This window comes from Carcharodon carcharias, chromosome 26 (assembly GCF_017639515.1).
Source record: "Carcharodon carcharias isolate sCarCar2 chromosome 26, sCarCar2.pri, whole genome shotgun sequence".
Taxonomy (NCBI): domain Eukaryota; kingdom Metazoa; phylum Chordata; class Chondrichthyes; order Lamniformes; family Lamnidae; genus Carcharodon; species Carcharodon carcharias.
This window is the reverse complement of record NC_054492.1, coordinates 24,240,689-24,267,462: the sequence shown is the minus strand read 5'-3', so window position 1 is coordinate 24,267,462 and position 26,774 is coordinate 24,240,689. Positions and strand designations below refer to the sequence as shown.

The window sequence follows — 26,774 nt, the reverse complement described above, 5'->3', positions numbered from 1 at the left end:
AGATACAAACATACGAAATAGGAGCAGAAGTTGGCCATTCGGCCCCTTGAGCCTGCTCTGCCATTCATTAAGATCATGGCTGATCTGTTTCGAATTCCACAATCCCATCTACTCCTGATAACCTTTGATTCCCTTGCCTAACAAGAATCTATCTACCTGCGCTTTAAAAATATTCAGTAACCCCACTTTCGCTGCCTTCTGAGGCAGAGAGATCCGAAGTTACACAACACTGTGAGAGAAAAAAATTTCCTCATCTCTGCCCTAAAAGATCAGAAAAAGTGCCCCCTAGTTCTGGACTTACCCACAAGAGGAAACACCCTTTCTGTGTTCACCTTGTCAGTACCGTTCAGGATCTTATATACTCCAATCAAGTCACCCCTCATTCTTCTAAGCCCCAATGGAAATAAACCCAGTCTGTCTAATCTTTCCTCAGAAGATGAGTGATGATATGGAGGTGGATGTAGGTAGGCCTTGAGATGGAATGGATATGAATCCACAACTGTCTGATCCTTGGTGGGAACGCTACCACAGAAACAAAGCTGACAGATGTGGTGAGCTATGAATAACTGCGAGGCTTTTTAAATAATCCATGATGGAACCTTGTATTCAAAGAGGAAGCACCCAGGGTCCTGATGGTCTGTGTGCCAGGCATGTCTCAGGCACATTAAGACCTCAAAAAAAAACATTTAGTGAAGTTACAGCCTCATTGAATGCTCTTGAAGCTCAGTGTCTTTACAATGGATAGTTTCCTTCCCTAAAGAACAAGGGTCATTGTTTTTGCTGCCAACAAAACATGGATTTTATTGAGTTTCATTTCACAATTTACTCTGGTGGGATTGTAAACTCTTTGAGTTCATTATAGCGGCCAGTGGTTTGAAGTGATTGAATGGCACATTCAGACATTGCTGAGAGATGTGATAAGGCTCTTTATAAATACGAGTCCTTCTTTCTTTTCTCCTTTTTCTGATTGAATTCCAACACTAGCCCGGCTCCCTTGGCTGATGCAATTCTTAAATGACAAAATAATCTTGAAAGCTCTGAGGAAAAGTGACAAAACAAGAATGAGGAATCTGTGGTCCTTCCATCAAGTGTTCATGTTGAACATCCCATTTGTTCAATAGGCTCCAAGTGCCACCACCTTTAGGTCATTGGGGTCAAGGACAACCCTTGGCTGCAGTGAGTGACTCCACTAATCCCAGCCAGAATAAAAATAATCGGATAATTTCCTATCTCTAACTCACTGGCTGACACACGGGAACCAATGGATCCTTTGTTGAAGTAAATCTCTCCATAAGTCCAAGATAAATCACTAATAAATCCAACAGGGAATCCAAAAGAAGCCTCTTTACACAGAGAGTGGAACTCTACTACAGGGAGTAGTTGAACCGAACAACATAGATCAAAATAAGTACATGAAGGAGAAAGGAATAGAAGGATAGGCTGACAGAGGGTGGGAGAGGGTAAGAACAGGCTGTAAAATGGGAGCCCTTCAGTTTCCCATTGGGCAGGTGAAGTTAATCTTAGTGCACGCGGCTTAACTCTTCAGGGAATTGAGCAGGTGACTTATCAACAATACTCGTATTTATACTCCACTTTAGGGTATCAGATGAACCAGATTTTTGATGGACGTTTTTTTGCTCTTTACAAACCCTGTTCTCTCTCTGCCTCTTTTGTTTACCTTTACCTTTCCATTTACTCTCACTCTCATCTTTCCTCATTCCCTACACACTCCCTCAATGCATGATTCTCTCTCTCCCTTTCTCTGTGTGTAGTGTGCCTCTGACTTTCTATAACCCTGTGTCTCATTATGTTCTCTCCCTGTTTCTTTCTCTTTGTTTCTCTCCCCTGTCTCATTCTGTCTCTGGTCCTCTTTCTGTCTCTCTTTCCCTGTCTCTTTCATTTTTCTCTTCCTCTGTCTGATTCTCACTTTCTGTCTGTGTGTCATCCTGTCACTCTCTCTCTCTTACTCTTTCTCTCCCTCTGTGTCTCCTTCATTATGTTCTCCCTGGCTCACTCTCCCAGGTGAGCACTGAGAATTCTGTATTAATTAACTGATAACCCTATATTGCACAAGGTAATTTTTAATGTTTCTCAGAGCTTGGGGAAAAAGGTCTCTTTTTTGAAACTATTTTGTTTATTTTAAGATGTTCTCAATTCTAGCTGAAATCGGTGACTATGATGCAGGAAAGCACCCTGAAGGATACAGCTCCAAGTTCCAGTTCTTTCCTAAACATTCCGAGAAGCTGGAAAGAAAAATTGCTGAGATCCACAAAGCTGAACTTAGGTACAGTAAGCAAATTAGTTTTATGGGAATTATGGAGAAAATGCACTGAGATAGTTTCACAGGGATGGTGTGAGTGAGAAACAGAGTGCAAGAGAGATAGTGAGGAATTATATTTGCATAGTGCCTTTCACACCCTTAGGATGTCCCAGTGTGATTTGCGGTTAAGGAAGAACATTTTAAAGTGTAGTCACTGTTGTAATATAGGAAAAGTGGAGCCAGTTTGCACACAGCAAGCTCCCACAAGCAGCACTGAGATAAATTGCCAAATAACCTGTTTTAGTGATATTGTTTGAGGGATAAATATTAGCCAGGATGCTGGGGAGAACTCCCCAGCTTTTCCTCAAAGTATATTTACAGGATCTTTTATGTCTATCTGAGTGGGCAGGCAGAGCCTCATTTTAACACCTCATCTGAAAACCAGCCCCTCTGACAGTGCAGCACTCTTTCATGGATGAATTGCTGATTATTACTCACCCTTTAGACTTGCACATGAGACCTGGCTAATGACGCTGTGTAGCACCCATGGGTTGGGATTCCTGTGTGAACTGCACCTTTGGGTGAAGAGAGCCTGAATGGGTGAGTGTGTTGGCAATAAGTGTATGACTGTGGAGTTTAGCGTTGGTTTTACAGCTTGGAGAAGAGGCTCTTAATGAAAATCTAGATTGCAGGTTTTTGGTTCGTTTTGCGGATAATAGAAGCCATTCCTGATTTTAAAAATAGGCCTGAAATCTTCAGCAATGGAGCATGAGAATCTGAAGATGCTTCTGGGAGACAGTTTGGCTTCTTAATAGGAAGAACACAGGAAGCTGAGGAGACCATTCATCCTCTCAAACCTGTTCTGCTATTTAATTAGCTTGTGTATCACTATATCTTAACTCCATTTTCCTGCTTGGTTTCATATCTCTTTATACTCTCTCCCAACAAAATTCTATCAACCTCAATTTTGAAATTTTTAGTTGAACCCCAACCTCAACAGTTTTTCGCCGGGAGAATATTAGAGATTGTGGAACTGTTACTGGTCCTCCTTCACTACAGGGCATTGGACCCAGTGTTAAGGATTATATCTGGCAGCACGAGCTGGAGGAATTATTTTCCGAATTCCTGTCCCCTTGGATCTTTCCAATGGGAAATCGTTTCAGGAAGAATTCTGAATTTGAGGAGCCAATAAACTGAAAATCAGATAGAAAGAGGGATTAAATCATGTGAATTGAAATTCTCTTGAAGTTCAAATCAGTTGAGAAATGAGGGTGAATGAACAAATCTTAACTGATTTATTGATGTTTGAAGAAGGTTAAGTTTGTTGGATCCATTTTGATTCCTTCCCATCTCATTTATATGTTCTCTTTCAATTTTCAATTTAATTTTCTTGCTTCCTTTCGCTCTGTAACAAGTAAAGCAAAGTCAGGTAAAAAGTATTGGAATGTGAGTATGTGGTTCTGGGGGTGGGGCCAGCTCAGGAATGAAATGAGAAGCGCACTGACCTCCTCGAGCGCTGTAATCTTCCTCCAAGATACAGGTGTGGAAGAACATAAGAAATAGGGGCAGGAGTAGGTCATTCGGCCCCTCAAGCCTGCCCTGCCATTCAATAAGATCATGGCTGATCTGACCCAGGCCTCAACTCCTCTTTCGAGCCAGCTCCACATAGCCCTCAACACCCCGATATTTCAAAATTCTATCTACCTCCTCTTTAAATACTTTCAGTGATCTAGCCTGCACAACTCTCTGAGATAGAGAATTCCAGACATTTATTACCCTCCAGGAGAAGAAATTCCTTTGCATCTCAGTTTTAAATGAGTATCCCCTTATTCTGTAACTACGTCCCCTATTTCGAGATTCCCCCACTAGTGGAAACATCTTCTCAACATCTCCTCTGTCAAGCCCCCTCAGAATCTTGTACGTTTCAATAAGATCACCCCTCATTCTTCTAAACTCTAATGAATAAAGGCCTAACCTGTTTAGCTATTCTTGATAAGTCAACCTTTGCCCCAGCAATCAGCCTAGTGAAGCTCTTTTGAATTGCCTCCAATGCCAGTATATCTTTTCTTAAATACGGGGACCAAAACTGTACACAGTACTCCAGGTGCAGCCTCACCCTGTACAGTTGTAACAAGACTTCCTTATTTTTAAACTCCAACCCCCTAGCAACACAGGCCAAAATTCTATTTGCCTTCTTAATTACTTGCTGCACCTGTATGCTAACTTTTTGTGTTTCATGCACAAAGACACCCAGATCCCTCTGTGCTGCATTTTTTTGGAGTCTCCCTCCATTTAAATAATAGTCTGCCTTTTGATTTTCCCTACCAAAGTGCATGACAGAAGAGTCCTAAAGAGGTGGCCAGATCTAATATCAGAGTGCCATGTGGCAGGGAAGGTTTGGATGAATCAGATTCAAACCTTTAATCATCAGAATCATAGAATCTTGCAACTCAGAAAGAGGCCATTCGACCATTTGTGTCCATATTGGCTTTGAAAGCACTATCTAATTTTGCCCTCTCCCTCCTTCTCTTTTCCCCTTGCAATTTTTTCCTTTTCAAGTCTTTATCCAACTCCCTTTTGAAAGTTACTATTGAATCTGCTTCCAATGTCCTTTCAGGCAGCAGATTGCAGATCACAGCAACTCACTGTGACGGGTGGGAGGGGTCTCTTGTGGAGCCAGCATGGATCTTTTGGGCTGAATGGGCTGTTTCTGTACTGAAAATGCTATGTAATTCTCGGGCTGGGGAGGAGCACTGTTATTCCTGATAGCAATCCAGATACACGGATTTCAGATCAGATTGTGATGCTCAACACAGTTGAGTAACTGGCCATCGTGTAACGTTTAAATTTGACGAATGATTGGTGAAATGTTGGCAGGCTGTCTGAATCGGTGGCTCAAATCCCAGCAGGAGAGAAGAGGAAAGAAATCTGAGACAAAATAAGTTACCGCACTAGAGCTATTTGGTGATTTGGTAAAGCCAGTACATTGGCATCGCCCTTCATCATTTCGGCCATGGCTCATTGATAGCACATCCGACTCAGATTGTGAGTTCAAGTCCTGCTCCAGGGACTTGAGTACTAAATCCAGGCTAACAGTCCCAGTGTGATACTGAGGGAGTGCTGCACTGTCAGAGATGCCGTCTTTCAGATGAGATGTTAAACAAACATGTTTTCCCTCTCAGGCAGATGTAAATGATCCCCTGGCCATTATTTTGAAAAATAGTAGGGGAGTTCTCCCTGGTGGTCTGCTCATATTTATCCCTCAACCAACATCACAAAAAACAGATTATCTAGTTGTTATCATGACGTTATTTGTGGGCGTTTGCTGTGCACCCATTGCCTGTTACATTTCCTACATTACAACGGTGACTCCTCTTGAAAGCATTTCATTGGCCGTAAAGTGCTTTGGGACATCCTGAGATTGTGAAAGGTGCTATTGAAATGCAAGTCCTTTCTTTTCATTCTCAACTCTGGGACAGGAGATTGTGGGTTGTGCACATAATCAAACACAGGGCAGTACTGAGGGAGAGCTGCTTTATCAGATGTGCCATGGCCTGGTTTCCTCAACTAAAATTCCCATGGCACTTTTGAAGAGTGAGGAGGTCTCAATCGGTACCTCCCAAAAACAGACAGACACGTCTGATTGCTACATTTCAGAACTTGCTGTTAGAGACACCAGTCTGTTCACTTCCAAAATCATTCACTGTGTGACACACACAATTGGCTGTGAAGCACTTTAAGATGAACCGAGGGCGTGAAAGGCGCTATATAAATGTAAGCTTTCTCTTTAAGCAAGTTTAGCATCAGGCAGTTGTTGAATTGTTCTGCTAAACACACACACACACACACACACACACACACACACACACACACACACACACCCCTTTCCAGTTGAAATGCCCTCAGTGACTGATTCTAACCTGTTTTATCATTTTCCCTGCAGCGGGCAGTCTCCTGACACAGCAGAGCTGAATTTCCTGAAAAAAGCACAGTCATTGGAAACATACGGAGTTGATCCCCATCCCTGCAAGGTATAGGACAAGAATAGGAAGAAGACTTTCACAGGGATATGGAGTCCTGTTATAATCCCTTCTCTCCTGGTTATGGACTTTCACACTGTTACTGACCTCCCAATCGAATCTGAACCCTGCAAATTCTAGTTTTGACTCATTTGTTATAATGCTGATTCAGGCTAAGCAATTTCTTGTAGTCAATGAACACATCCCTCTCCCCTCCATCCTTCTCTCTCAAACCCCAGCTTCTCTCTCTTTATCCTCTCCTCCCTCTTTCCCTCTATCCTCACCTCTCCACCATCCCACCTCAATGCTCACCTCCCTCTCCACTCTCTCCCTTACTTCTCCTCTCTCCATCCTCTTCCCTCTCTCCTTCTCCATCCTTTCCTCTGTCTATCCTGCCCTCTCTCTCCCTTACTGCTCTCCTCCCTTTCTCTCCCCCTCCCTCCCTCTCTCTCTCTCTTAATCCATCCTCTCCCCTCTCTCCCTTTCTCTCTCTCTCTCTCCGTACTCCCACGGTCCCTCTCTACTCCTCCCTCTACCTACTTGTGCCTTGGGGGACATTATCAGACAATGTGTGCTGGGTCAAAACAAAAACAGAATTACCTGGAAAAACTCAGCAGGTCTGGCAGCATCGGCGGAGAAGAAAAGAGTTGACGTTTCGAGTCCTCATGACCCTTCGACAAAATTGAATGTGTGCTGGGTAATGAATCTGTACTGATTGTTGTGTTAGGGTTACTATCACCTGTGGAGTGGAGAAAGTCAGGTTTACGTTAGTCGTGCATCACATGGTGCGATGTGAGGGACACAAACAATCACAACACAAACAATATCAGAACAACTTAATGAAAATCTCAGCGGCAAATCCCTGAATTTCTTAATCTGAACATTTCTCCTGTAGGACGTTTCAGGAAATGCGGCATTCTTAGCCTTTACTCCGTCTGGATTTGTGGTGTTACAGGGAAACAAAAGGATTCATTTTATAAAGTGGTGAGTGTACGGTCTCCTGGTTTAATGCACTATTATCTCCTGGTGTTTCCTTCTACACAAGATACAACTCTGCTGTTGATTTGAGCCAAACCAACTAGCGAGGTAGCAGTTTTTTTATTCGTACATAGGATGTGGGCTTCGCTGGCTGGGCCAGCATTTATTGCCCATCCCTAATTGCCCTTGAGAAGGTGGTGGTGAGCTGCCTTCTTGAACCGCTGCAGTCTCTGTGGTGTAGGTACACCAACAGTGCTGTTAGGAAAGGAGTTCCAGGATTTTGACCCAGCGACAGTGAAGGAACAGCCATATATTTCCAAGTCAGGATGATGAGTGGCTTGGAGAGAATCTCCAGTCCCTGTTACAAACTGCGCTGTACCCCAGCCTGAAGTTGCTCCATCTTTCATTAACCAGAAACAGTTAAACCCCCGTTGCCTGTGTTTGTCCACAAAAGCTTTTCTCATTATTTAGCCCATGATGAGAGTCTTCCACTGATGCTGGCCAAAAAGTAAAGGTGACTCTCTGGGCTGGATTCTGTTGGGTCAACGGAGTTGGGGGGGCTTGACTGTCAGTCCCGTGGGGGAGGCTGAATGGAATTGAGTGCCCTTCAGGCACTTAAAAGGCCACTATTGGGCCTCCCCCCACGATTGAGGAACCCAGTGGCGGAAGACCCACCCACTGAGAGCTGCCAGCCAATCAGAAACCGGCAGCTGCTCCTTGCCGCCAGTGGCAGCAGGAATGGCGCCTACTGCCGGCAGTGCAGCTACCAGAGACCCAGGAAAGTTGTGAGACCCCAGATCAAAGGTGAGTGAGGATGGGTGGGTGTCACAGGAGAGGGGGCAAGGGCAGGGGGATGGCTTTCAGCAAGTCGGGCACTGATAATGGGGGACCCATCCCCACCGAGGCTGCTGACAAACCCAGTAGGGTTCACTGGGCGGTGTTCCAAGGTTGCGGAAAAGCTGTGCGGTTCCCGTTGAATCCCCGAGCCACAACTGAACTGGGGTGGGCTCAGGGATGATAGGTATCAATTGGCTCATTAATGAGTCGAATTGACATCCTGCTGCTGGTGGCCGGTAATCCTGTGCCAGCCCCTTCCACCCTCTGACTTTATCAGGGAAGCTCAGGCCACCTGGGCACTCAGGTGGGGCCGCTTCTGCGATTAAACGAGCCTGGCACCCATGGCGATGAGCTGCATTAAACCCAGCCCAGTGTGTCAATGACTGGAGAGGTTTGCACGATGGTCCAACTATTATAACTAACTGATTGTATGGAGGCCACAGCAATCCACAAAAATATATCGAGTCTGATCTGTTCCTCTTTGGTAAGCACTGTAACACTTTGAACCACCCAGGACTGCACCTGTTGCACCCCACTGAACTTTATGAATGGTTACGGCAGCAGTTTAGACTTCACATTGACTCCTTTATATGTGAAGTCAAACGATCTATCCCAAAGAAGTTGTGAACATCACTGATGTAAATTAAAATTTATTTGCATATAGAGTGAAGTCCCAAAAGGTTCCAATTAACAACAACATTCTTACTTTTCTTCCAGGGCTGATGTCAACAAGATGAAGTTTGAAGGGAAAACATTCAATTTATATGCAACTCAGAAAGAGGTAAAGGCTGACACTTTAAACATCGATTTCCAATGTTAAAGCTAATGTGGTTCGTCGTCACCTAATCACTGCCAAAATATTTATGCATTGATCCTCTGAGATCAGTAGGTCCGGTATTCAATACCTGACACAAAGGACCAACTAGAATTATATTTAGTATTTTAAAAAAATAATTCTTGGGATGTGGGCTTCGTGGGCTGGGCCAGCATTTATTGCCCATCCTTAGTTGCCCTTGAGAAGGTGGTGGTGTGCTACCTTCTTGAATTGCTGCAGTCTATGTGGTATAGGTCCACCCACAGTGCTGTTAGGGAAGGAGTTCCAGGATCTTGACCTCAGAGAAACAGGCCATTTGGCCCAGCTGGTCTACGCTTGTGTTTATGCTTCACATGAGACTCCTCCCACTCTACTTCATCTCAGCCAATCAGCTCATCCTTCTAACCCTTTGTCCCTCATGTGATAACCTCACTTCCCCTTTAAGATATCAGGAACTCCCTCCCTAACATCCCTGTGCCCTGTGAAATAATTCAAGTGAGGGTGCATGAGATCAGAATTCTCTTCTGAGGGCCATTTAATCAGTGATTTTTTTTTTTAACAATTTCATTATCAGGAATCAAAGATTATTTTGACATACTTTGCACCAACACCTGAAGCTTGCAAACATCTGTGGAAGTGCGGAGTGGAAAATCAAGCTTTTTACAAGTGAGTGCCTTTCATTACAAGCTAACTGCAGCACAAAAACTGGCCCTTCAACTCAACCATTCCGTTCAGGTGCTCCTCCCTCCTGCTTTCATCTCACCCTAGCCTCCTATTCCTTTTTCCCTCATGTGTTCATCCAGCTTCCCCTTAAATACATCAATGGTATTCACCTCAGCCACACCCTGTAGTAGTGAGATTCACATTCCAACCACTTTCTGAGTGAACTGTCCTGAGGGTTAGGCGGTTGACGAGTTGATGCCTTGTTCAGTGACATGGCACAGGGAGGAATAACTACCAGCGTTACAGACTGAATTTTTTTTTATCTTTTACAACTGGCCACCTTGGGTGTTTTGTGTTGAAACATGTGTTGGGAGTGTAGTCAGGGGCATGACTCTGGACGCTGGGCACAGATGCCACGTCCGACAGTGCAGCACTCCTCAGTACTGCGCTGAGAGTGTCAGTCTGGAATTTGCATTCATGCCTCTGGAGTGGGGCTTGAATCCACAAATTTCTGAATCAGAGGCAAGAGAACCAGTGATTAAGCTATGGCTGACACCTTGGGAATATACGCAGATGGGAGATTAATATGGATATGTTAAGGAAGGAGAATAACCCTGATCCCTGTATATCATAAATTTATTCAAAAAGAATGTTTTTCTAATGTCACCATGAAAAATGATCAGAATATTTCTTCCCTTGTAATTGTTAGGGTGGATGGTTAGCTCAGTTGGCTAGAACAGGGTTCAGAATAACGCCAACAGTGCAGGTTCAGTTCTGAGGCTGAGACTTGGCGTTTGCCCCCTTGCTCTGCCCCTAAAGGCAAACCAGTACTGACAAAAACTGCTGAGAAAAATGGCTCAGGTGAAGCATCAGCAGACAATGAGCCAAGGAGCTGCCTTCAGGCAGGACACACATACCATTGATTGTTATGTACTGTATGTACATTAACATTGCTATCATGGATTTACAAAATGGTTCACAACTTGGTTGTCCTATTTAACCCTGAGCTGAGCTTCCAACCCCATATTGGTATCATCGTTAGTATCGCCTACTTCCACCTCCGTAACATCACCCACCTTCGTTCCCACCTCAACTCATCTGCTGTTGAAACCCACATCCCGGCCTTTGTTATCTCCAGACTCAGCTATTCCAATACTATCCTAGCTGGTCACTTGCACCCTTTTGTAGACTTGAGTTAATCTACATCGCCTCCGAGGCTTCGCACCTCATTCACCACAACAAGCGCAACACCATCTCGGCCAGGGAGATCCAGAGCGTCATCTGCTTCATGCTGCCAGGGGGACTGGACAAACACATGTCTCCGAAGGCAACAATGTGGTTACCAAATACACCAACTCCATTTAGGTTGATCATTCTAACGATTATAACTTTGCTACCCATGTCCGAACTTGTACCAAGTCCTATTCCCCCACCACCTCTGTGTTCACTGACTTACATTGACACCCGGTCCAGCAGTGCCTCAATTTTATAGTTCTCACCTGTTTGAAGATTCCTCCATGGCCCTGCCCCCTCCCTGTCTCTGTAATCTCCTCCAGTCCTACAACCCTCCGAGATCTCTTCTCCTCCAATTCTGGCCTCTTGAGCGTCCCTAATTTTACTCACTCCACCATTGGCAGCCACTACCTGGACCCCAAGTTCTGGAAGGTGCAGTGGGGGGTTGGTGCGGTTGTGGGGGGTTGGTGGTCCCAGGGGGGTTTTGAGGATGCAGAGTGGCTGTAGTGGATTTGAACATTTTGTGCTCTTTCTGCCCTTGACCAGGTTTGAAAAATCCAGTCAGGTTCGGACAGTTTCGAGCAGCAATCTGTTCTTCAAAGGAAGTCGGTTTCGATACAGGTAAATAGTCAGAGTAAGTAGAGGCTACTGAAAACTAACACTTCATTTAGGTGCAATAATGGAAGGAAGGCCAGAGAGTAAAATCACTACAGAGAAAAGAACAAAATATTTTTGGCCTTAGAGGGTCAATAGAGGGAACAAAATGGTCAGGAGACATTCCGATTTGGGTAGTTGGTTGGCTAGTTTGGAGCGAAGGTTGGTGATCACTGTTGCTGTGGTGTTAAGACACTAACATAGCAGACTTTAATATTGTTTATGGGCCTCTGTATAGAAGGTAAGGGCTGGATGGGAAAGGAGAATTTACAATTGGCAATTCAACCATTAAAAAAAATGACATTTTCTAATTGCTTTGCAACTGGAGGAATCTCATCGCATCTTTCAAAATGACATTTAACTGGCATTACTTACAAATGGCCGTTGGAAGCTGTTTAGCTAAGCATTGAGATAATTGAAGGCAATTATTATGGTATGGCTGATTAGCCCTACACAGATCTCCATCTGCAAAAATATAGGACATGCCTCTTCATTCTGTGCCCTAGGATAATAACAGGGAATGATGAGTGTCTGTATCGCTATGTGTCCCAGTGTAACAGGTCAGTGATAGAAGCAATCAGTGTCTAACTGTTAGTTCTCATGTACTGACTCTCTATGGCTCCATTATTGCTGTTTTCAGTGGAAAAGTCGCCAAGGAAGTGATCGAGTCAAGTGCAAAGATTAAAAGGAGCCCCCCTGAAATTCACAGGTAAGAATGTTCACTCGAGTGACTCCGGGTTAAACATTTACATGGGAAATCCGAGAGCAGTTTGATTGCTATACAGGTAAATACAGAGAGAAATCTGCCTGTTTCATCACCATTTCTATCCATCCTTCATATTCTCCATTTTGTCTTTAATACAGTCCATGCTCTCTCTGGTATATTTGTTTTGCTCTGTCATAGCCTGTGTCCTCTTCTAAGTGATACCACCATATCCTCTCTTATTCTTGTATCGCTCTGTGTCCCCTCTCTGTTGCTTTATTCTGTGATACCCTTTCATCACTCCCTCCTCTGCGCTCTCCTTCTGCTCTGAGATCTCTTGCATTTCCTAGCTGTTGTTCATATCTATCCTCTGCACATCTAACCAGTTAGTTTGCTTAACTGTAGTAAAGCTTAACTATCAGTAATTGCTTCACTCATCGCCAACTTAAAATTCCATCACCAGCCACCCATATTAATCGTTGTTAGGCCAAAGTAATTGGTTTATAGAAGCTATCAATAACTCTGAGGAACTACCATTAACCCAACCACCATTAACTCAAGTAACTACCATTACCTACTATAACTATCATTAGCCCACAGTGGCTGCCATTGCCTGCAGAACTATTGTTAGGCTACAGTAGCTACCATTAACCTTGCATTGGTTTCATTAACTCCCCCCACCACCAACTCCTGCTAATAAATACAATTATTCTGAAGTAACCACTTTTGGGATTCACTAACCACAATTAACCCACTACAATGACCATTAAAGAACTGTTGGTGTATAGGCATTCTGACACACCAGGCAGTTCTGCCAACTTACACTCAAGAACCAGTCATAATAAAACTCCTTCAACCTGAGCTTGTGTCTCCCCCTCCACAGGTCGGGTCTGGTCCCCAGTCGCAGTTGCCCCTCCATTTCTCATGGGTCAAGATTGAGTAGCGTGCCCAGAACTCGCAGGAGAGCGGTGCATATTTCCATCATGGAAGGTAAGGTCTGTCTGAACGTGGCGGGTTTGGATCGGGTTACAGTGAGTCGAAGCCCTGGATCAACGGGATTGGGTCGGCGGTCTGGACTGGGTGTTTCCGCTGGGCAGGCACAACTGGGGAAAATGTACTGGAAATAAAACTTGTCAGATTTTACTGAAGTTCGGCTTAAGTTCCGCTTTAACTTATTTGCATTGATCCAGGCTAGAAATTCCCCATCGAGGGTCATCAGGCACTGTAATCAATTGTAATCAATTATTGACGACCATGGGGCCTCAAAACAACTGAAAATGTATTAAAATAACAGCCAAAGAGTTGTTTCAGTTGACTGCCTGAGCCAGGTCTAATGTTCCATGCATCGACCAATTGGTTGAATTATGATTTCATCCGAACTGAATTTAAATTTGTGGCTCATACATTCAATGGCAAGGACCTGTTCTCTGCAAACAAAAGGAATATGTCCAAGTCTTGCACCTTTTTTGAATTACCCAGGAGCTTGGGGAGCCTATAGTTCCCTGTTTCTTTCTTCATTGCAACACCTCGGCCAATCAGAGTTGACTTGTCAACCAATCAGCTCCCTTTTCTCCTGTAGTTTAAATTGTTATGATTGTTTGAAATTTGGCATTCTTGTGTTTGTCCTGATGAGTACAAGACGAAAAACTTTGACAACATGTCTCTCTTTTCAGCAATATTCAAGTTCTGTACTACCAAGCAACAGTAAAGTAACTGATTTATCAGAATGAGCAACAGACCTGAGTGAGGTTCCACTGATCACTGCTGGTACAAGTGATTAGTGCTGGAGTCATGTGGCCACATGCAGTGTGATGTGCCCGCCAAACTGATGCAATAGGTGGGAACTTGCCATAGCGACCTGGAGGGGGTGGCCTGGTTTTGTGGGTGGGTCAACTTCAGACAAGTTGACTCTTGAACCAGGGTAAAAGACCACGGAAAACACAAACGTAGCTGGTATTGGGGTAAGTCACCTACATTTAAAACTACGCAGATCTATTGGTCTGATTTGGCTGATTCTGTTTGGATTCACCAAGGCTCCTTTGACAGCACCTTCCAAACTCATGACCATCTAGATGGACAAGGGCAGCAGATAGATGGGAACAGCACCACCTGGAAGTTCCCCAACAAGTCACTCACCACGCTGACTTAGAAATATATCGCCGTTCCTTCACTGTCGCTGGGTCAAAATTCTGGAACTCCCTCCCTAACAGCACCATGGGTGTACCTACACCACGTGGACTGCAGCAGTTCAAGAAGGCAACCCACCACCACCTTCTCAAGGGCAACTAGGGATGGGCAATAAATGCTGGCCCCCCCAGCCAGCGAAGCCCACATCCCGTGAATGAATATAAAAAAAATGTTGATATAACTCTCAGAAACTTCACACCTCCAGATCTTTAAATCCATTCTATGATCCATCAGCTTAAATGTAGATGAAATAACATTAGGTCACATTCCTCAATCACTGCCACAGTTTGACTGTAAATTTATGGGAGACTGAAACTGGCATTAGGTCCAGAGATCTCGGGTTTACTTTATTCACAGTTTGTATAAATTCTTGGGCTTATTCACTTTCTAAAACATTAAACTGTGAATACATCACTAACCCCAGAAACTAAATGGTGGTTCTTTTGAAGAAATAAGATCCGTTGTTGCAACTTATATTGGGCTGGAGTTTTAAAGAAGATAATCTCACATTCTGAGCATATTTTAAAGAGAGATTCTCACTTGGGCACGAGTTTATAGAGAGCCTATCAGGTGCCCTGCTCTCACATATCCGCTGGTGTTTGCCAAGAGCGCATACTGGTGGAAGAAAAAGGCATGCACTTATATAGCGCCTTTCCTGACTTCACAACATCCTTTATAGCCATGAAAGTACTGTTATATTGTTGGAAACCTGGCAGCCAATGTACACACAGCAGGATCCCACAAGCAGCAATGTGATAATGACCAGATAATCTGTATTCGTGATATTGACTGATAAATATTGGCCAAGACACTGGGGAGAACTCCCCTGCTCTTCTTCAATATAGTGTCATGGGACCTTTTACATCCACCTGAGGGCAGACAGCAGACTCGGTTTAATGTCTTATCTGAAAGACAGAGCCTCTAGTAAGACTCCTCAGTACTTGCACTGGGAGTGCCAGACTGGATTTTGTGCTCAGATCTCAAGGATGCAACTTGAATCCATAATCCTGTGACACAGAAGCGAGAGTGCTACCCATGGAGCTGACAGCTCCCGACTGTACCTCCATCACCACGCTGCCACCCTTAAATATATGACAGCATTGGCATGAAACTGTATTGACAAGCTCACAGTCTCCAAACGATTGGCTGAAACGATCAGTCCAGGCTCCCTGCAGAAGTTGCCAACAAGTGCTTACAACTAAAGAGACAATAGCTCTGGTGTAATTGAGACTGATCTCAATCAGGCTGTGCTGCACATGTCAAAGTCATTCAGTGGAATCTATTTAAAAACACATTCACAGACCAATTAATAACAGCTTCTCCAGTTTATTACAAGCAAAATGCTCCTTGACATTAAGGGAGCAGACAAACACAAACCTGATATGTAACCCTTGCAAATCAATTCTAAGTTTACGTTAATAGGGTCAAAGCCTAGCTGTGGTTTTCAGAAAATTGCTGAATGTGGAAAAGTAACAATCTCGACAACATCATTAAACTAAATCATTTATCTCACCTCCATTGGTGGGAACTTGCTGAGCATAAATTGGCTGCTGGATTTGCCTACGTTATGAGAGCAGCTATCCTATTATGTATCAATTGTGGCTCAGTTGGTTGCAGTCTCACCTCTGAGCCAGGAGGTGGTGGGTTCAAGTTCTACTCTAGAGACTTGAACGTAAAGCCTAGTCTGAGGTTCTGAGTGCAACACTGAAGGGGGGCTGCACTGTCGGAGGTGCTGGCTTTCACATGAGATGTTAAACCAAGACTCCAGCTGCCCCCTCAGGTGAATGTAAAAGATTCCATAGCATTTCTCTGAGGAAGAGCAGGGGAGCTCTCCTCAGAGTCCTGGCCAACATTTATCTCACTAACAGAGATTAACTGGTCATTTATCTTGTTATTGTGGGATCTTACTGTGCACAAATTGCTTGTTGCATTTCCAACCTTTTTTTATTCTTTCACAGGATGTGGGCATCACTGGCAAGACCAGCATTTATTGCCCACCCCTAATTGCCCTAGAGAAGGTGGCGGTGAGCTGCCTTCTTGAACTGCTGCAGTCCACGTGGGAGGGAGTTCCAGCAACATTGAAGTAGCAGTGATTAATTTCCAAGTCAGGATGGTGTGACTTGGAGGGGAATTTCCAGGTGCTGGTGTTCCCATCCATCTGCTGCTCTTATCCTTCCAGGTGGTAGAGGTCACAGGTTTGGAAGGTGCTGTCGAAGGAGTCTTGGTGAGTTGCTGCAGTGCACCTTGTAGACATTACAACAGTAACAAGACATCTAAAGAATCATAAAATAATGCAGCACAGAAGGAGGCCATTCAGTCCATTGTGCCTAAGCTGGATCTGTCAAAGAGCTGTCCTTCACAACTGGGTTTCCGTTTAAAAAAAAAGTCAAATATTCTATAAACAAAAACCACCCTGTGAGCAGAATGCTGAGATCTTGTGGTTTTATTAATAAGAACTGAAAACAAATTGCTCCCACTGGACTTGTCTTATTTCACCAAGACATGCTCTGCAAGTTTTAATCCCAGAAATTGAATCTTAACGAGAATTTACATACATATCTTTACAAACAGGAATTCTACCAGCAGATGAGGAATGGATGAAAAGGTAGATTAAACCTGGCAGAGAGTCTAAAGAGGAATATGGAATGGGGGAAAGGGGAGATAGATGCAGCAGTATTGAGGTTATTGGTTTGGTTCTTGCCTCATCCTTGTTTAGTGGTGAATTGAATATTCGTACCCGGACACAGATACCTTTGAGAGAAATGTGAGAAACATAATGGTGGCTGCGTCTGAGTCATGAGAATCTTACAACAACTTGTATTCATATAATGCCTTTAGCATTGTAAAACGTCCCAACATGCTTCACAGGAGCGATTATCAAGCAAGATTTGACATCAAGCCACATAAACAGACATTAGGACAGGTAATGAAAAACTTGGTCAAAGAAGTAGATTTTATGGAGTTTCTCAAAGGAGGAAAGAGAGGCGGAGATGTTGAGGGAAGGAATTCCAGAGATTAAGGCCCAAGCAGCTAAAGGCACAGCCATCAATAGTAAAAAAGACAAACTTGCATTCATGTAGCACCTTTCATGGCCACTGGATGTCCCATAGTGCTTTACCGCCATTGAAATACTTTTTTTGAAATGTAATCACAGTTGTAATATAGGAAACACAGCAGCCAATTTGGACACAGCAAACTCCCACCATGTAGGAATGACTAGATCATTTTTTTCTGGCGATGCTGCTTGAGGGATAAATATCGGCAAGGGTACCAGGGAGAATGCCCCTACTCTTCTGTAGAACAGTGCCATGGGATTATTCAGGTCCACCTGAAGGGGCTGACAGGCCTCAGTTTAACATCACATTTGACAGCAACACTGGCAGTACTGTACTCCCACTGGGTGTGTCAGCCTTGATTTTTTGAGCTCAAGTCCTGGATTGGGACTTAAATCCAGAGCCTTTTGACTCAGAGGTGAGTGTGCTACCCGCTGATGATGGTAATTAAATTGGGAACGTTCAGGAGGCCAGCATTAGAGGAGGGCACATACCTCAGAGGGTTGTAGGGCTGGAGGAGGTTACAGAGATAGAAAGGGGTTTGAAAATAAGGCTGTGTATTTTAAAGTAGAATCTGAGCTCCATTTGATTGGGCAGCTAAATCAAGAAGTGTATTTGTATAGAGTTAGTGAGGTTGGGGGGGGCATCAGAGAGGGAAGAATCACTTGATCTGTCCCCAAGTTACCAATCTGTGTGGCATCATTGAACTGTGTTGCTCATTGGAATAGTGATTTTAATAAGCCAGGCACATTGTTAAAGCATCTGTGGATCAGAGCAGGATATCAGGAGGAGAATCCGAGTGTGCAGGCCTGTGGGTTTTCTCTGCTGAAACCTGATAATCTGCACAGGAATCATTTATAAATCGTTAAGCAGCATTGGTATAAATAGCACATTTGCAAATAGCACATGGAGCCTGATGTCACTGGTTCACTGGCCATTTATGTCTCCGTATTGCTGATGGGCTGGAGAGTTCACATTCCAGCTGTTCTTGTCCGCCCAGTGCTGGTCCAGTATGTAATCAAACGGCTTTATACATACAGCTCTCAGAACTCTCCATTTGGATAGATTCTTTAATTTAAAAGAATTAAAATTAATAATAATTGTTTGACGGGGAGTCATGGTTAAATGTTTAATCAAGATTAAAACCAAAGTCAGTGTTCACATCCGGATGATAAACCACTGCTACCGGGATGTCAAAGTGCGAATTCTCAGCCTTGGCCCACGGATCCTCAGCAAAGCCTTGGGTGCTTTGCCCATCTATCCCGCTTTGACTGGGGGAAGCCAACAGGAGAGGCAGTTTTCCAACACGTCTGCTATCTTGAGAGGTAACAACAAGTCCTTTCTGTCTATGGAAGCTGCCGTGCTTTTCAGACATAACGTTTATCTCCTTCAGAAACCTGCCAACTCACTTACAACTCCAGCCTCCCTTGGCTGACCCCGGTCTAGGATTGCGCACAAAATCCAGGCTGAGGGAGTGCAACACTGTCCGAGCGGCTGTTGATCAATTGAGACATTAAACTCAGGGTCCACTCAGGTGAATATAAAGGATCACGCAACAATATTGGAAACAGGACAGGGGATTTCTCCCCCCTGCCCTGACCAATATTTATCCCTCAACCAACATCACCAAGACAAACAGATTCTTTGGTCAGCATCACATTGATGTTTGTGGGATCTTGCTGTGTGCAAATTGGTTGCCATGTTTCCCTACATTACAAAAATGATTACATGCCAAAAATACTGACTTGGCTATGAAATGTTTTAGGACATCCTGATAATGTTGTCCGTAAAAAAACAAATTGTTTTTAAATTTGGGGAGAGAATTTTTTTTTAAATGTTCACTCTTGGGGTGTGGGTATCACTGGCATTTATGGCCGACCCCGATTACAGTTGAGAAGCTGCCTTCTCGAACCGCTGCAGTCCATGTGTTGTAGGTACACCCACAGTGCTATTAGGGAGGGAGCTCCGAAGTTTTTGACCCAGTGAAGTGAAGGAGCGGTGATATAGTTCCAAGTCAGGAAGGTGTGTGGCTTGGAGGAGGTGTTGCAGGTGGTGGTGTTCCCATGCATCTGCTGCTCTTGTCCTTATAGGTGGTCTCAAAGGGGTGAATTGTTGTATTTTGTAGATGGTATACACTACTGCCACTGTGCACTGATGGTGGAGGGAGTGAATGTTTAACGTGGTGGATGGGGCGCCAATCAAGCAGGCTGGTTTGTCTTGGATGGCGTTAATCTTCTTCTTGCTATGTGAAATGCCTTGGGATGTTTTACTCTGTTAAAGACCCTATATAAATGAATTGTTGTTGCAGCATCATGAATGAATACATGCTAGCCTCTCTCTGTGTTCCATTTGTCTGCGGAAATTGTAAAGCTGTTCAAAAAGAACTAGAAATACTGACAGTAGGAAATGTTTACAATGTGTACTGATTCCTGTGTCTAGTGTTAGCAGATTGAAGAGGGAACAGGATGGATATTTAACTGAGAAATGGATTGATGATCGTGAGAGATCGAGGGATGCAGGGGGCGGGGGGCAGAGGGGTGGTGGTGATGGTGCAGTTGTTGGTGGTGGTGGAGATTTAATGCTGTTTGGATGAAGCACAGTGATGTGTTCCCAGTCCTGAGTGCTCTTACCATATTAGAAACTAGATTGGCAGAGGGATGGGAACCTGAGGGGAAAGCCAGAGTGCAGAGGAGAAAAACTGGCAGTGGGAAGTAATGAAATATCAACTGATTACGAGGTTATGTCAGAGTTGCATCAAGGTAGATAGAATACTTGGAGAGTTTGATAGAATTAGAGTAGTAAACAGTAAGCCATTAGATGGGTTGGATAAGCGAGAAAGTAAAAATCTGGGCTAATGTGCATGTATGTGAATGTACGGAGTGTGGTTAATAAGATTGGTGAACTGCAGGCACAGGTTGACAAATGGAATTCTGATATTATTGCTATAACAGAGACCTGGCTCAAAAAAGGGCAGGTTTGGGGGTAAAATATTCTTGGGTACAAGGTATTTAGGAGAGACAGGAAAGGAAGAAAGGTGGCGGGGGTGGGGGGTGGGGGGGGGGGCGGGGGGGAGGTGGGAGCGGCAATATTGGTTAAAGATGGCATTACAGAACTGGAGTGAGGATGTTCCACAGGGGTCAAGGACAGAATCTCTCTGGCTAGAGGTAAGGAATGGGAAAGGTGCAATAACATTGATTGGTGTCGTATATAGACCACTAACTAGTGGAAGGGATGTGGAGAAACAAATTTGCAAAGAAATTACGGAGAGGTGCAAGAGTTTCAGAGTAATCATAAAGGGGGACTTCAATTATCCAAATGTAGACTGAGATAGGAATAGTACAAAAAGACAAGAGGGACAGGTACTTTTGGACCTTGTTCTAGCGTATGAGTTGGCCCAAGTGGATCAAATATCAGTGGGAGAGCCTCTAGAGGACAATGACCGTTGTATTATAAGGTTTAGGTTAATCATGGAAAAGGACAGAGAACGCTTCAGAGCAGGGATAATTAATTGGGGGAAAGCCAATTTCGATGGGATGAGAATGCATCTGAGTCAAGTGAGTTGGAATCAAATGTTGGCAGAAAAGACAGTGGCTGAACAATGGGCCATCTTCAAAGAAACAGTATTACAGGCAATGTCAAGGTATATTCTCTTGAAGGGGAAAGGTAGGACAAATAAATCCAGAATGCCCTGGACGACGAGGGAAATAGAGGTAAAGATGAAAAGGAAGAAGTACGCATAAGACAGATGTCAGGTAGAAAATACAATGGGGAATCAGGCTGAATATAGAAGGACCAGAGTGAAAGTGAAGAAACTAATAAGAAAAGCAAGGAGAGAGCATGAAAAGAGACTGACAGTGAACATAAAAGGGAATCCCAAGGTCTTCTATAAGCATGTAAATAATAAAAAGGTGATAAAAGAAAGAATAGGGCCAATTAGGTACAAAAAAAAGGGACTTGCATGTGGAGGCTGGAGAAATAGTGGAGGTGTTGAACAAATACTTTGCTTCTGTCTTTACAAAGGAAGGTGAGCCCAAAGTGCGAGAGGAGGTAACTGGTACACTAGAAGGACTTGCAATTGAGAGGATGGAGGTGTTAGAAAGGCTATCTTTACTTAAAATAGATAAGGCACCAGGTCCGGATGAGATGCATCCAAGGGTACTGAAGGAAGTGAGAGTGGAAATTGCAGAGGCACTAGTGATAATCTTCCAGTCTTCCTTAGACACAGGGGTGGTGCCAGAGGACTGGAAAACTCCGAATGTTACATCCTTGTTCAAAAAGGGATGCAAGGATAAAGCTGGCAACTACAGGCCAGTCAGTTTGACTTCAGTGGTAGGGAAACTTCTGGAAACTATAGTACGTGACAAAATCAATAATGACTTAGACAGGTCAGGATAATTAAGGGAAGCCAGCATGGATTCTTCAAGAGAAAATCATATTTAATTAACCTGCTGGAGTTTTTTGAGGAGGTAACAGAGGGTTGATAAAGGAAGCACTGTTGAGGTGGTGTATATGGATTTTCAAAAGGCATTTGATACAGTACCACACAACAGACTTGTGAGTTTGAGGGTGAGTAACTCGGGTCTCAAACCAGTGTCTTCAACTTAAATAAAAGCAATGACAGAGGTATGAAGAAAGAGTTGTCTAAAGTGAACTGGGAAAATAGACTATAAGGATGAGCAGTAGCAGACATTTAAGCAGATATTTCATTTCGCTCAGCAAAAATTTATCTCGGTCAAAAAGGACTCGATGAGGAGGATAAACCGCCCGGGGTTAACAAAGGTGGTCAAGGAAAAACTAAATCCAATCAAAAACTAAGGCATAGCGAAAACTAGAGGTCGGCCAGAGGATTGGGAATTTTTTAGGAACCAGCAGCCAATGACTAAAAAGCTAATGAAGAGGGAAAAAATTGGTTATGAAAGTAAATTGGCAAGAAATATAAAAACAAACAGCAAGAGCTTCTACGGGTATATGAAAAGAAAGAGAATGGCTAAAGTGAGCGTGGGACCCTTGGAGGATGCGACTGGACAATTGATAACGGGGAACAGGGAAATGGCAGATAATTTAAACAATATTTTGCATTGGTCTTCATGGTGGACGACATTATAAACATCCCAAAGATAGCACATAAGCAAGGAGCTAATGGGAGGAAAGATCTTAAAACAGCTTCTATCACAAGGGACAAAGTATTTGACAAACTAATGGGACTAAAGGCAGACGTGTCGCCAAGACCTGATGGACTGCATCCAAGGGTTTTAAAGGAAGTGGCTGCAGAGATAGGGGAGGCATTGGTCGAAATATTCCAGAACTCACTGGATTCCTGGAGGGTCCCAGCAGATTGGAAAACTGCAAATGTGATGCCCCTATTCAAGAAGGGAGGGAGACAAAAAGCAGGAAACTATAGGCCAGTCAACCTCACATCTGTTGTTGAGAAAATGCTAGAGTCCATTGTTAAGGAAGAAATAGCAGGACATTTAGAAAAGCTTAACGCAATCAGAGTCAACATGGTTTTGTGAAAGGCAAATCATGTTTGACAAAGTTGCTAGAGCTCTTTGATGATATAACAAGCAGAGTTGATAAAGGGGAACCAGTAAATGTAGTGTATTTGGGTTTCCAGAAGGCACTTGATAAGCTGCCACATAAAAAAAGGTTATTGCACAAGAGAGGAACTCACGGTATTGGGGATAATGTATTAGCATCGATTGAGGATTGGTTAACACAGAAGACAGATATTTGGGATTAATGAGTCTTTTTCAGGTTGGAAAGACGTAACTAGTGGAGTCTCACAAGGATCAGTCCTAGGGCCTCAATTATTTACTATTTATATTAATGACTTGGAGGAGGGGGCAGAGTGTAATGTATCTAAATTTGCTGACGATACAAAAATAGGCGAGAGGGCATGTTGTGATGAGGACATGAGGAATCTGCAATGGGGATATAGATAGGTTGAGTGAGTGGGCAAAATCTTGGCAGATGGAATTTAATGTAGAAAAGTGTGAGGTCATGCACTTTGGTAGGAAGAATCAAAAGTAGACCATTATTTAAGTGGAGAGAGTCTCCAAAAAAGTGCAGCACAAAGGGACCTGAGTAATCTTGTGCATGAAACACAAAATGTTAGCATACAGGTGCAGCAAGTAATTAAGAATGGAAATGGAATTTTGGCCTGTATGGCTAGGGGGTTGGAGTTTGCAAATAAGGAAATCTTGTTACAACTGTACAGGGTGTTGGTGAGACTGCACCTGGAGTACTGTGTACAGCTTTGGTCCCTGTATTTAAGAAAGGATATACTGGCATTGGGGGCAGTTCAAAAGAGATTCACTGGGCTGATTCCTGGGACAAAGGGGTTGACTTATCAAGAAAAGCTAAACAGGTTAGGCCTTTATTCATTAGAGTTTAGAAGAATGAGGGGTGATCTTATTGAAACATACAAGATTCTGAGGGGACTTGACAGGGTGGATGTTTAGAAGATATTTCCACTAGTGGGGGAATCTCGAACTAGGGGACATAGTTACAGAATAAGGGGACACTCATTTAAAACTGAGTAGCAAAGGAATTTCTTTTCTCAGAGGGTAGTAAATGTCTGGAATTCTCTAACCCAGAGAGTTGTGGAGGCTAGATCACTGAAAGTATTTAAAGAGGAGGTAGATAGAATTTTGAAATATTGTGGAATTGAGGGCTATGTGGAGCTGGCACGAAAGATGAGTTGAGGCTTGGGGCAGATCAGCCATGATATTATTGAATGGCAGGGCAAGCTTGAGGGGCTGAATGGCCTACTCCTGCTCCTATTTCTTATGTTTCCATCTATGTACTCCATCACAAACCCTTCAAAGTTTTGAACACTTTTATTAAATTTTCCTGTAACCTTCTCTGCTCAAAGGGGAACAATCCCAGCTTCTCCAGTGTCTCCACAGAACTGAAGTCCCTCAGCCTTGGTACCATTCTGGGGAGACAGTGGCCTGGTGGTAGTACAAATGTACGAACATATGGAATAGGAGCAAAAGTAGGCCATTTGGCCCCTCGAGCCTGTACCGCCCTTCAGTAAGATCATGGCTGATCTGTTTGAATTTTGAGTTCCACATTCCCATCTACCCATGATAACCTTTGAGTCCCTTGCCTAACAAGAATTTATCTACCTCTGCCTTAAAAATATTCAATGACTCCTCCTCCACCACCTTCGGAGGCAGAGAGTTCCAAAGTCGCACAACCCTCAGAGAAAATATTTCTCATCTCTGTCCTAAAAGGGAGACCCCTAATTTTAAAAACAGTGCCTCTTAGCCTGGACTCACCAGCAAGAGGAAACATCCTTTGCATGTCCATCTTGTCAAGACCCTTCAGGATCTTATGTACTTCAGTCAAGTCACCTCTCACTCCTCTAAACTCAAATGGAAAGGAGCTCAGTCTGTCTAACCTTTCTTCATAAGATAACTTGCTCATTCCAGTTATCAACCTGGTAAACCTCCTCTGAACTGCCTCCTACGCATTTACATCCTTCCTTAAATAAGGAGACCAAAACTGCACACAGTATTCAAGATGTGGTCTCACCAATGCCCTGTATAACTGAAGCATAACATCCTTACTTTTACGTTCAATTCCTCTTGTAATAATGGACAGCATTGCATTTGTCTTAATTACTTGCTGTACCTGCATACTAACTTTTTGTGACTCATGCTCTAGAACACTTAGATCCCTCTGCACCTCGGAATTCTGCAGTCGTTCTCTGTTTAAGAATTATTCTGCTTTTTTATTCTTCCTGTCAAAATGAACTTAATATTTTCTCACATTATACTCCATCTGCCAGATTTTTGCCCGCTCACTCAACCTGTCTTTATTTGCAGACTCCTTATGTCTTCTTCACAACATACTTTCCAACCTATCTTTGTGTCATCTGCAAATTTAGCAACCATGCCTTCACTCCTCTCATCTAAGTCATTGATGTAAATTATGAAAAGTTGAGGCCCCAGCATGGACCCTTGCGGGACTCTACTTGTCACATCCTGCCAATCAGATAAAGATCCATTTATGCATAGTCTGTTTTCTACCAGCTAGCCAATCTTCTATCCATGCTAATGCATTACCCCCTACACCATGAGCTTTTAGTGTCTGCAATAGCCTTTGACAAGGCACCATATCAAATGCCTTCTGGAAATCTTAAGTACCGTATGTCTACAGGTTCCTCTTTATCCACAGTGCATGCTACTCTTTCGAAGAACTATAACAAAATGGTTAAACATGATTTCCCTTTCACAAAACCATGTTAACTCTTCTTGATTACCTTGAGCTTTTCTAAGTGACCAGCTATAACTTCTTTAATGATCGATTCTAACACCTTCCCCATGACAGAGGTTAGGCTAGCTGGCCTATAGTTTCCTGTTTTCTGCCTCCCTCTCTTCTTGCTACTTTTGCTACTTCCCAATCTGATAGGACTTTTCCAGAATCCAGGGAATTTTGGAAAATTAACACCAATGCATCTACTACCTCATTAGCCACCTCTTTTAAGATCATAGGATGAAGTCCATCAGGACCCGGAGACTTGCCAGCTCCCAGCTCCATCAGTTTGCTCAGTACAGCTTCCTTAGTGATTGTAATTTCATCAAATTCCTCTCTCCCTTCCACCTCCTGATTTACAGCAATTACTGGGATGCTTTTTGTATCCTTTGTAATGAAGACAGAAGCAAAATATTAGTTTATTTCATCCACTATTTCCTTATTATCTACTATTAATGCCCCACTGTCACTCTCTAGAGGACCAACACTCACTTTACTTACTCTTTTCCTTTTTAAATACCTGTAGAATCTCTTGCTATCTGTTTTTACATTTCTTAGTAGCTTCCTCATACTCTAATTTCTTTCTCCTGAATAACCTTTTAGTCATTCTCTATCATTCTTTATATTCTGACCAATCATCTGACCTGCCACTTATCTTTGTGCAGTTATATGTTTTTTCCTTAAGTTTGATGCTTTCCCTAACTTCTTTAGTTAACCATGGATGGTGGGTCCTTCTTCTAGAATTTTTCTTTATAGTAGGAATATACTTATTCTGAATATTCTGAAATATCCCCTAAATGTCTGCTACTGCTTCTCTATTGATTTATCCCCTAGCCTAGTATCCCAGTTCACTTCAGCTAGCTCAGCTTTTGTGCCCACATAGTTGCCCTTGTTTAAGTTTAAAATATTAGTCTTAGACCCACTCTTCTCCCTTTCAAACTGGATGTAAAATTCAATCATATAGGTCGCTGCTACCTAGGGGTGCCTTTATTCTGAGGTCATTAATTAATCCTGTCACATTACACAATACCAAGTCTAATATAACCTGCTCTCTGGTTGGTTCTAGAACATGCCACTCTAAGAAACTATCACAAAAGCATTCTATGGCTCT

General features: G+C 43.3%; 1 protein-coding gene and 1 long non-coding RNA gene across 3 annotated transcripts in view; one reads left to right on the top strand and one right to left on the bottom strand.

The window, feature by feature from the left end:
• LOC121269957 (FERM domain-containing protein 5-like) overlaps nt 1-26,774 on the top strand; it is a 206,724-nt gene that overhangs the window by 159,999 nt on the left and 19,951 nt on the right. For both annotated transcript variants that reach the window (XM_041175133.1, XM_041175132.1), the window contains exons 6-13: nt 2,161-2,284; nt 6,204-6,291; nt 7,175-7,263; nt 8,812-8,875; nt 9,483-9,574; nt 11,351-11,425; nt 12,099-12,167; nt 13,045-13,151. In XM_041175133.1, coding sequence (XP_041031067.1) covers nt 2,161-2,284; nt 6,204-6,291; nt 7,175-7,263; nt 8,812-8,875; nt 9,483-9,574; nt 11,351-11,425; nt 12,099-12,167; nt 13,045-13,151 — 708 coding nt within the window. The remainder of the gene's footprint in view (nt 1-2,160; nt 2,285-6,203; nt 6,292-7,174; nt 7,264-8,811; nt 8,876-9,482; nt 9,575-11,350; nt 11,426-12,098; nt 12,168-13,044; nt 13,152-26,774) is intronic.
• Nucleotides 3,654-25,926, bottom strand: LOC121269958. Its single transcript, XR_005941450.1, has 3 exons — nt 25,874-25,926; nt 6,880-7,018; nt 3,654-3,665 (listed from the first exon to the last, which is right to left on the bottom strand). It is a non-coding gene; the product is annotated as an uncharacterized LOC121269958 (long non-coding RNA).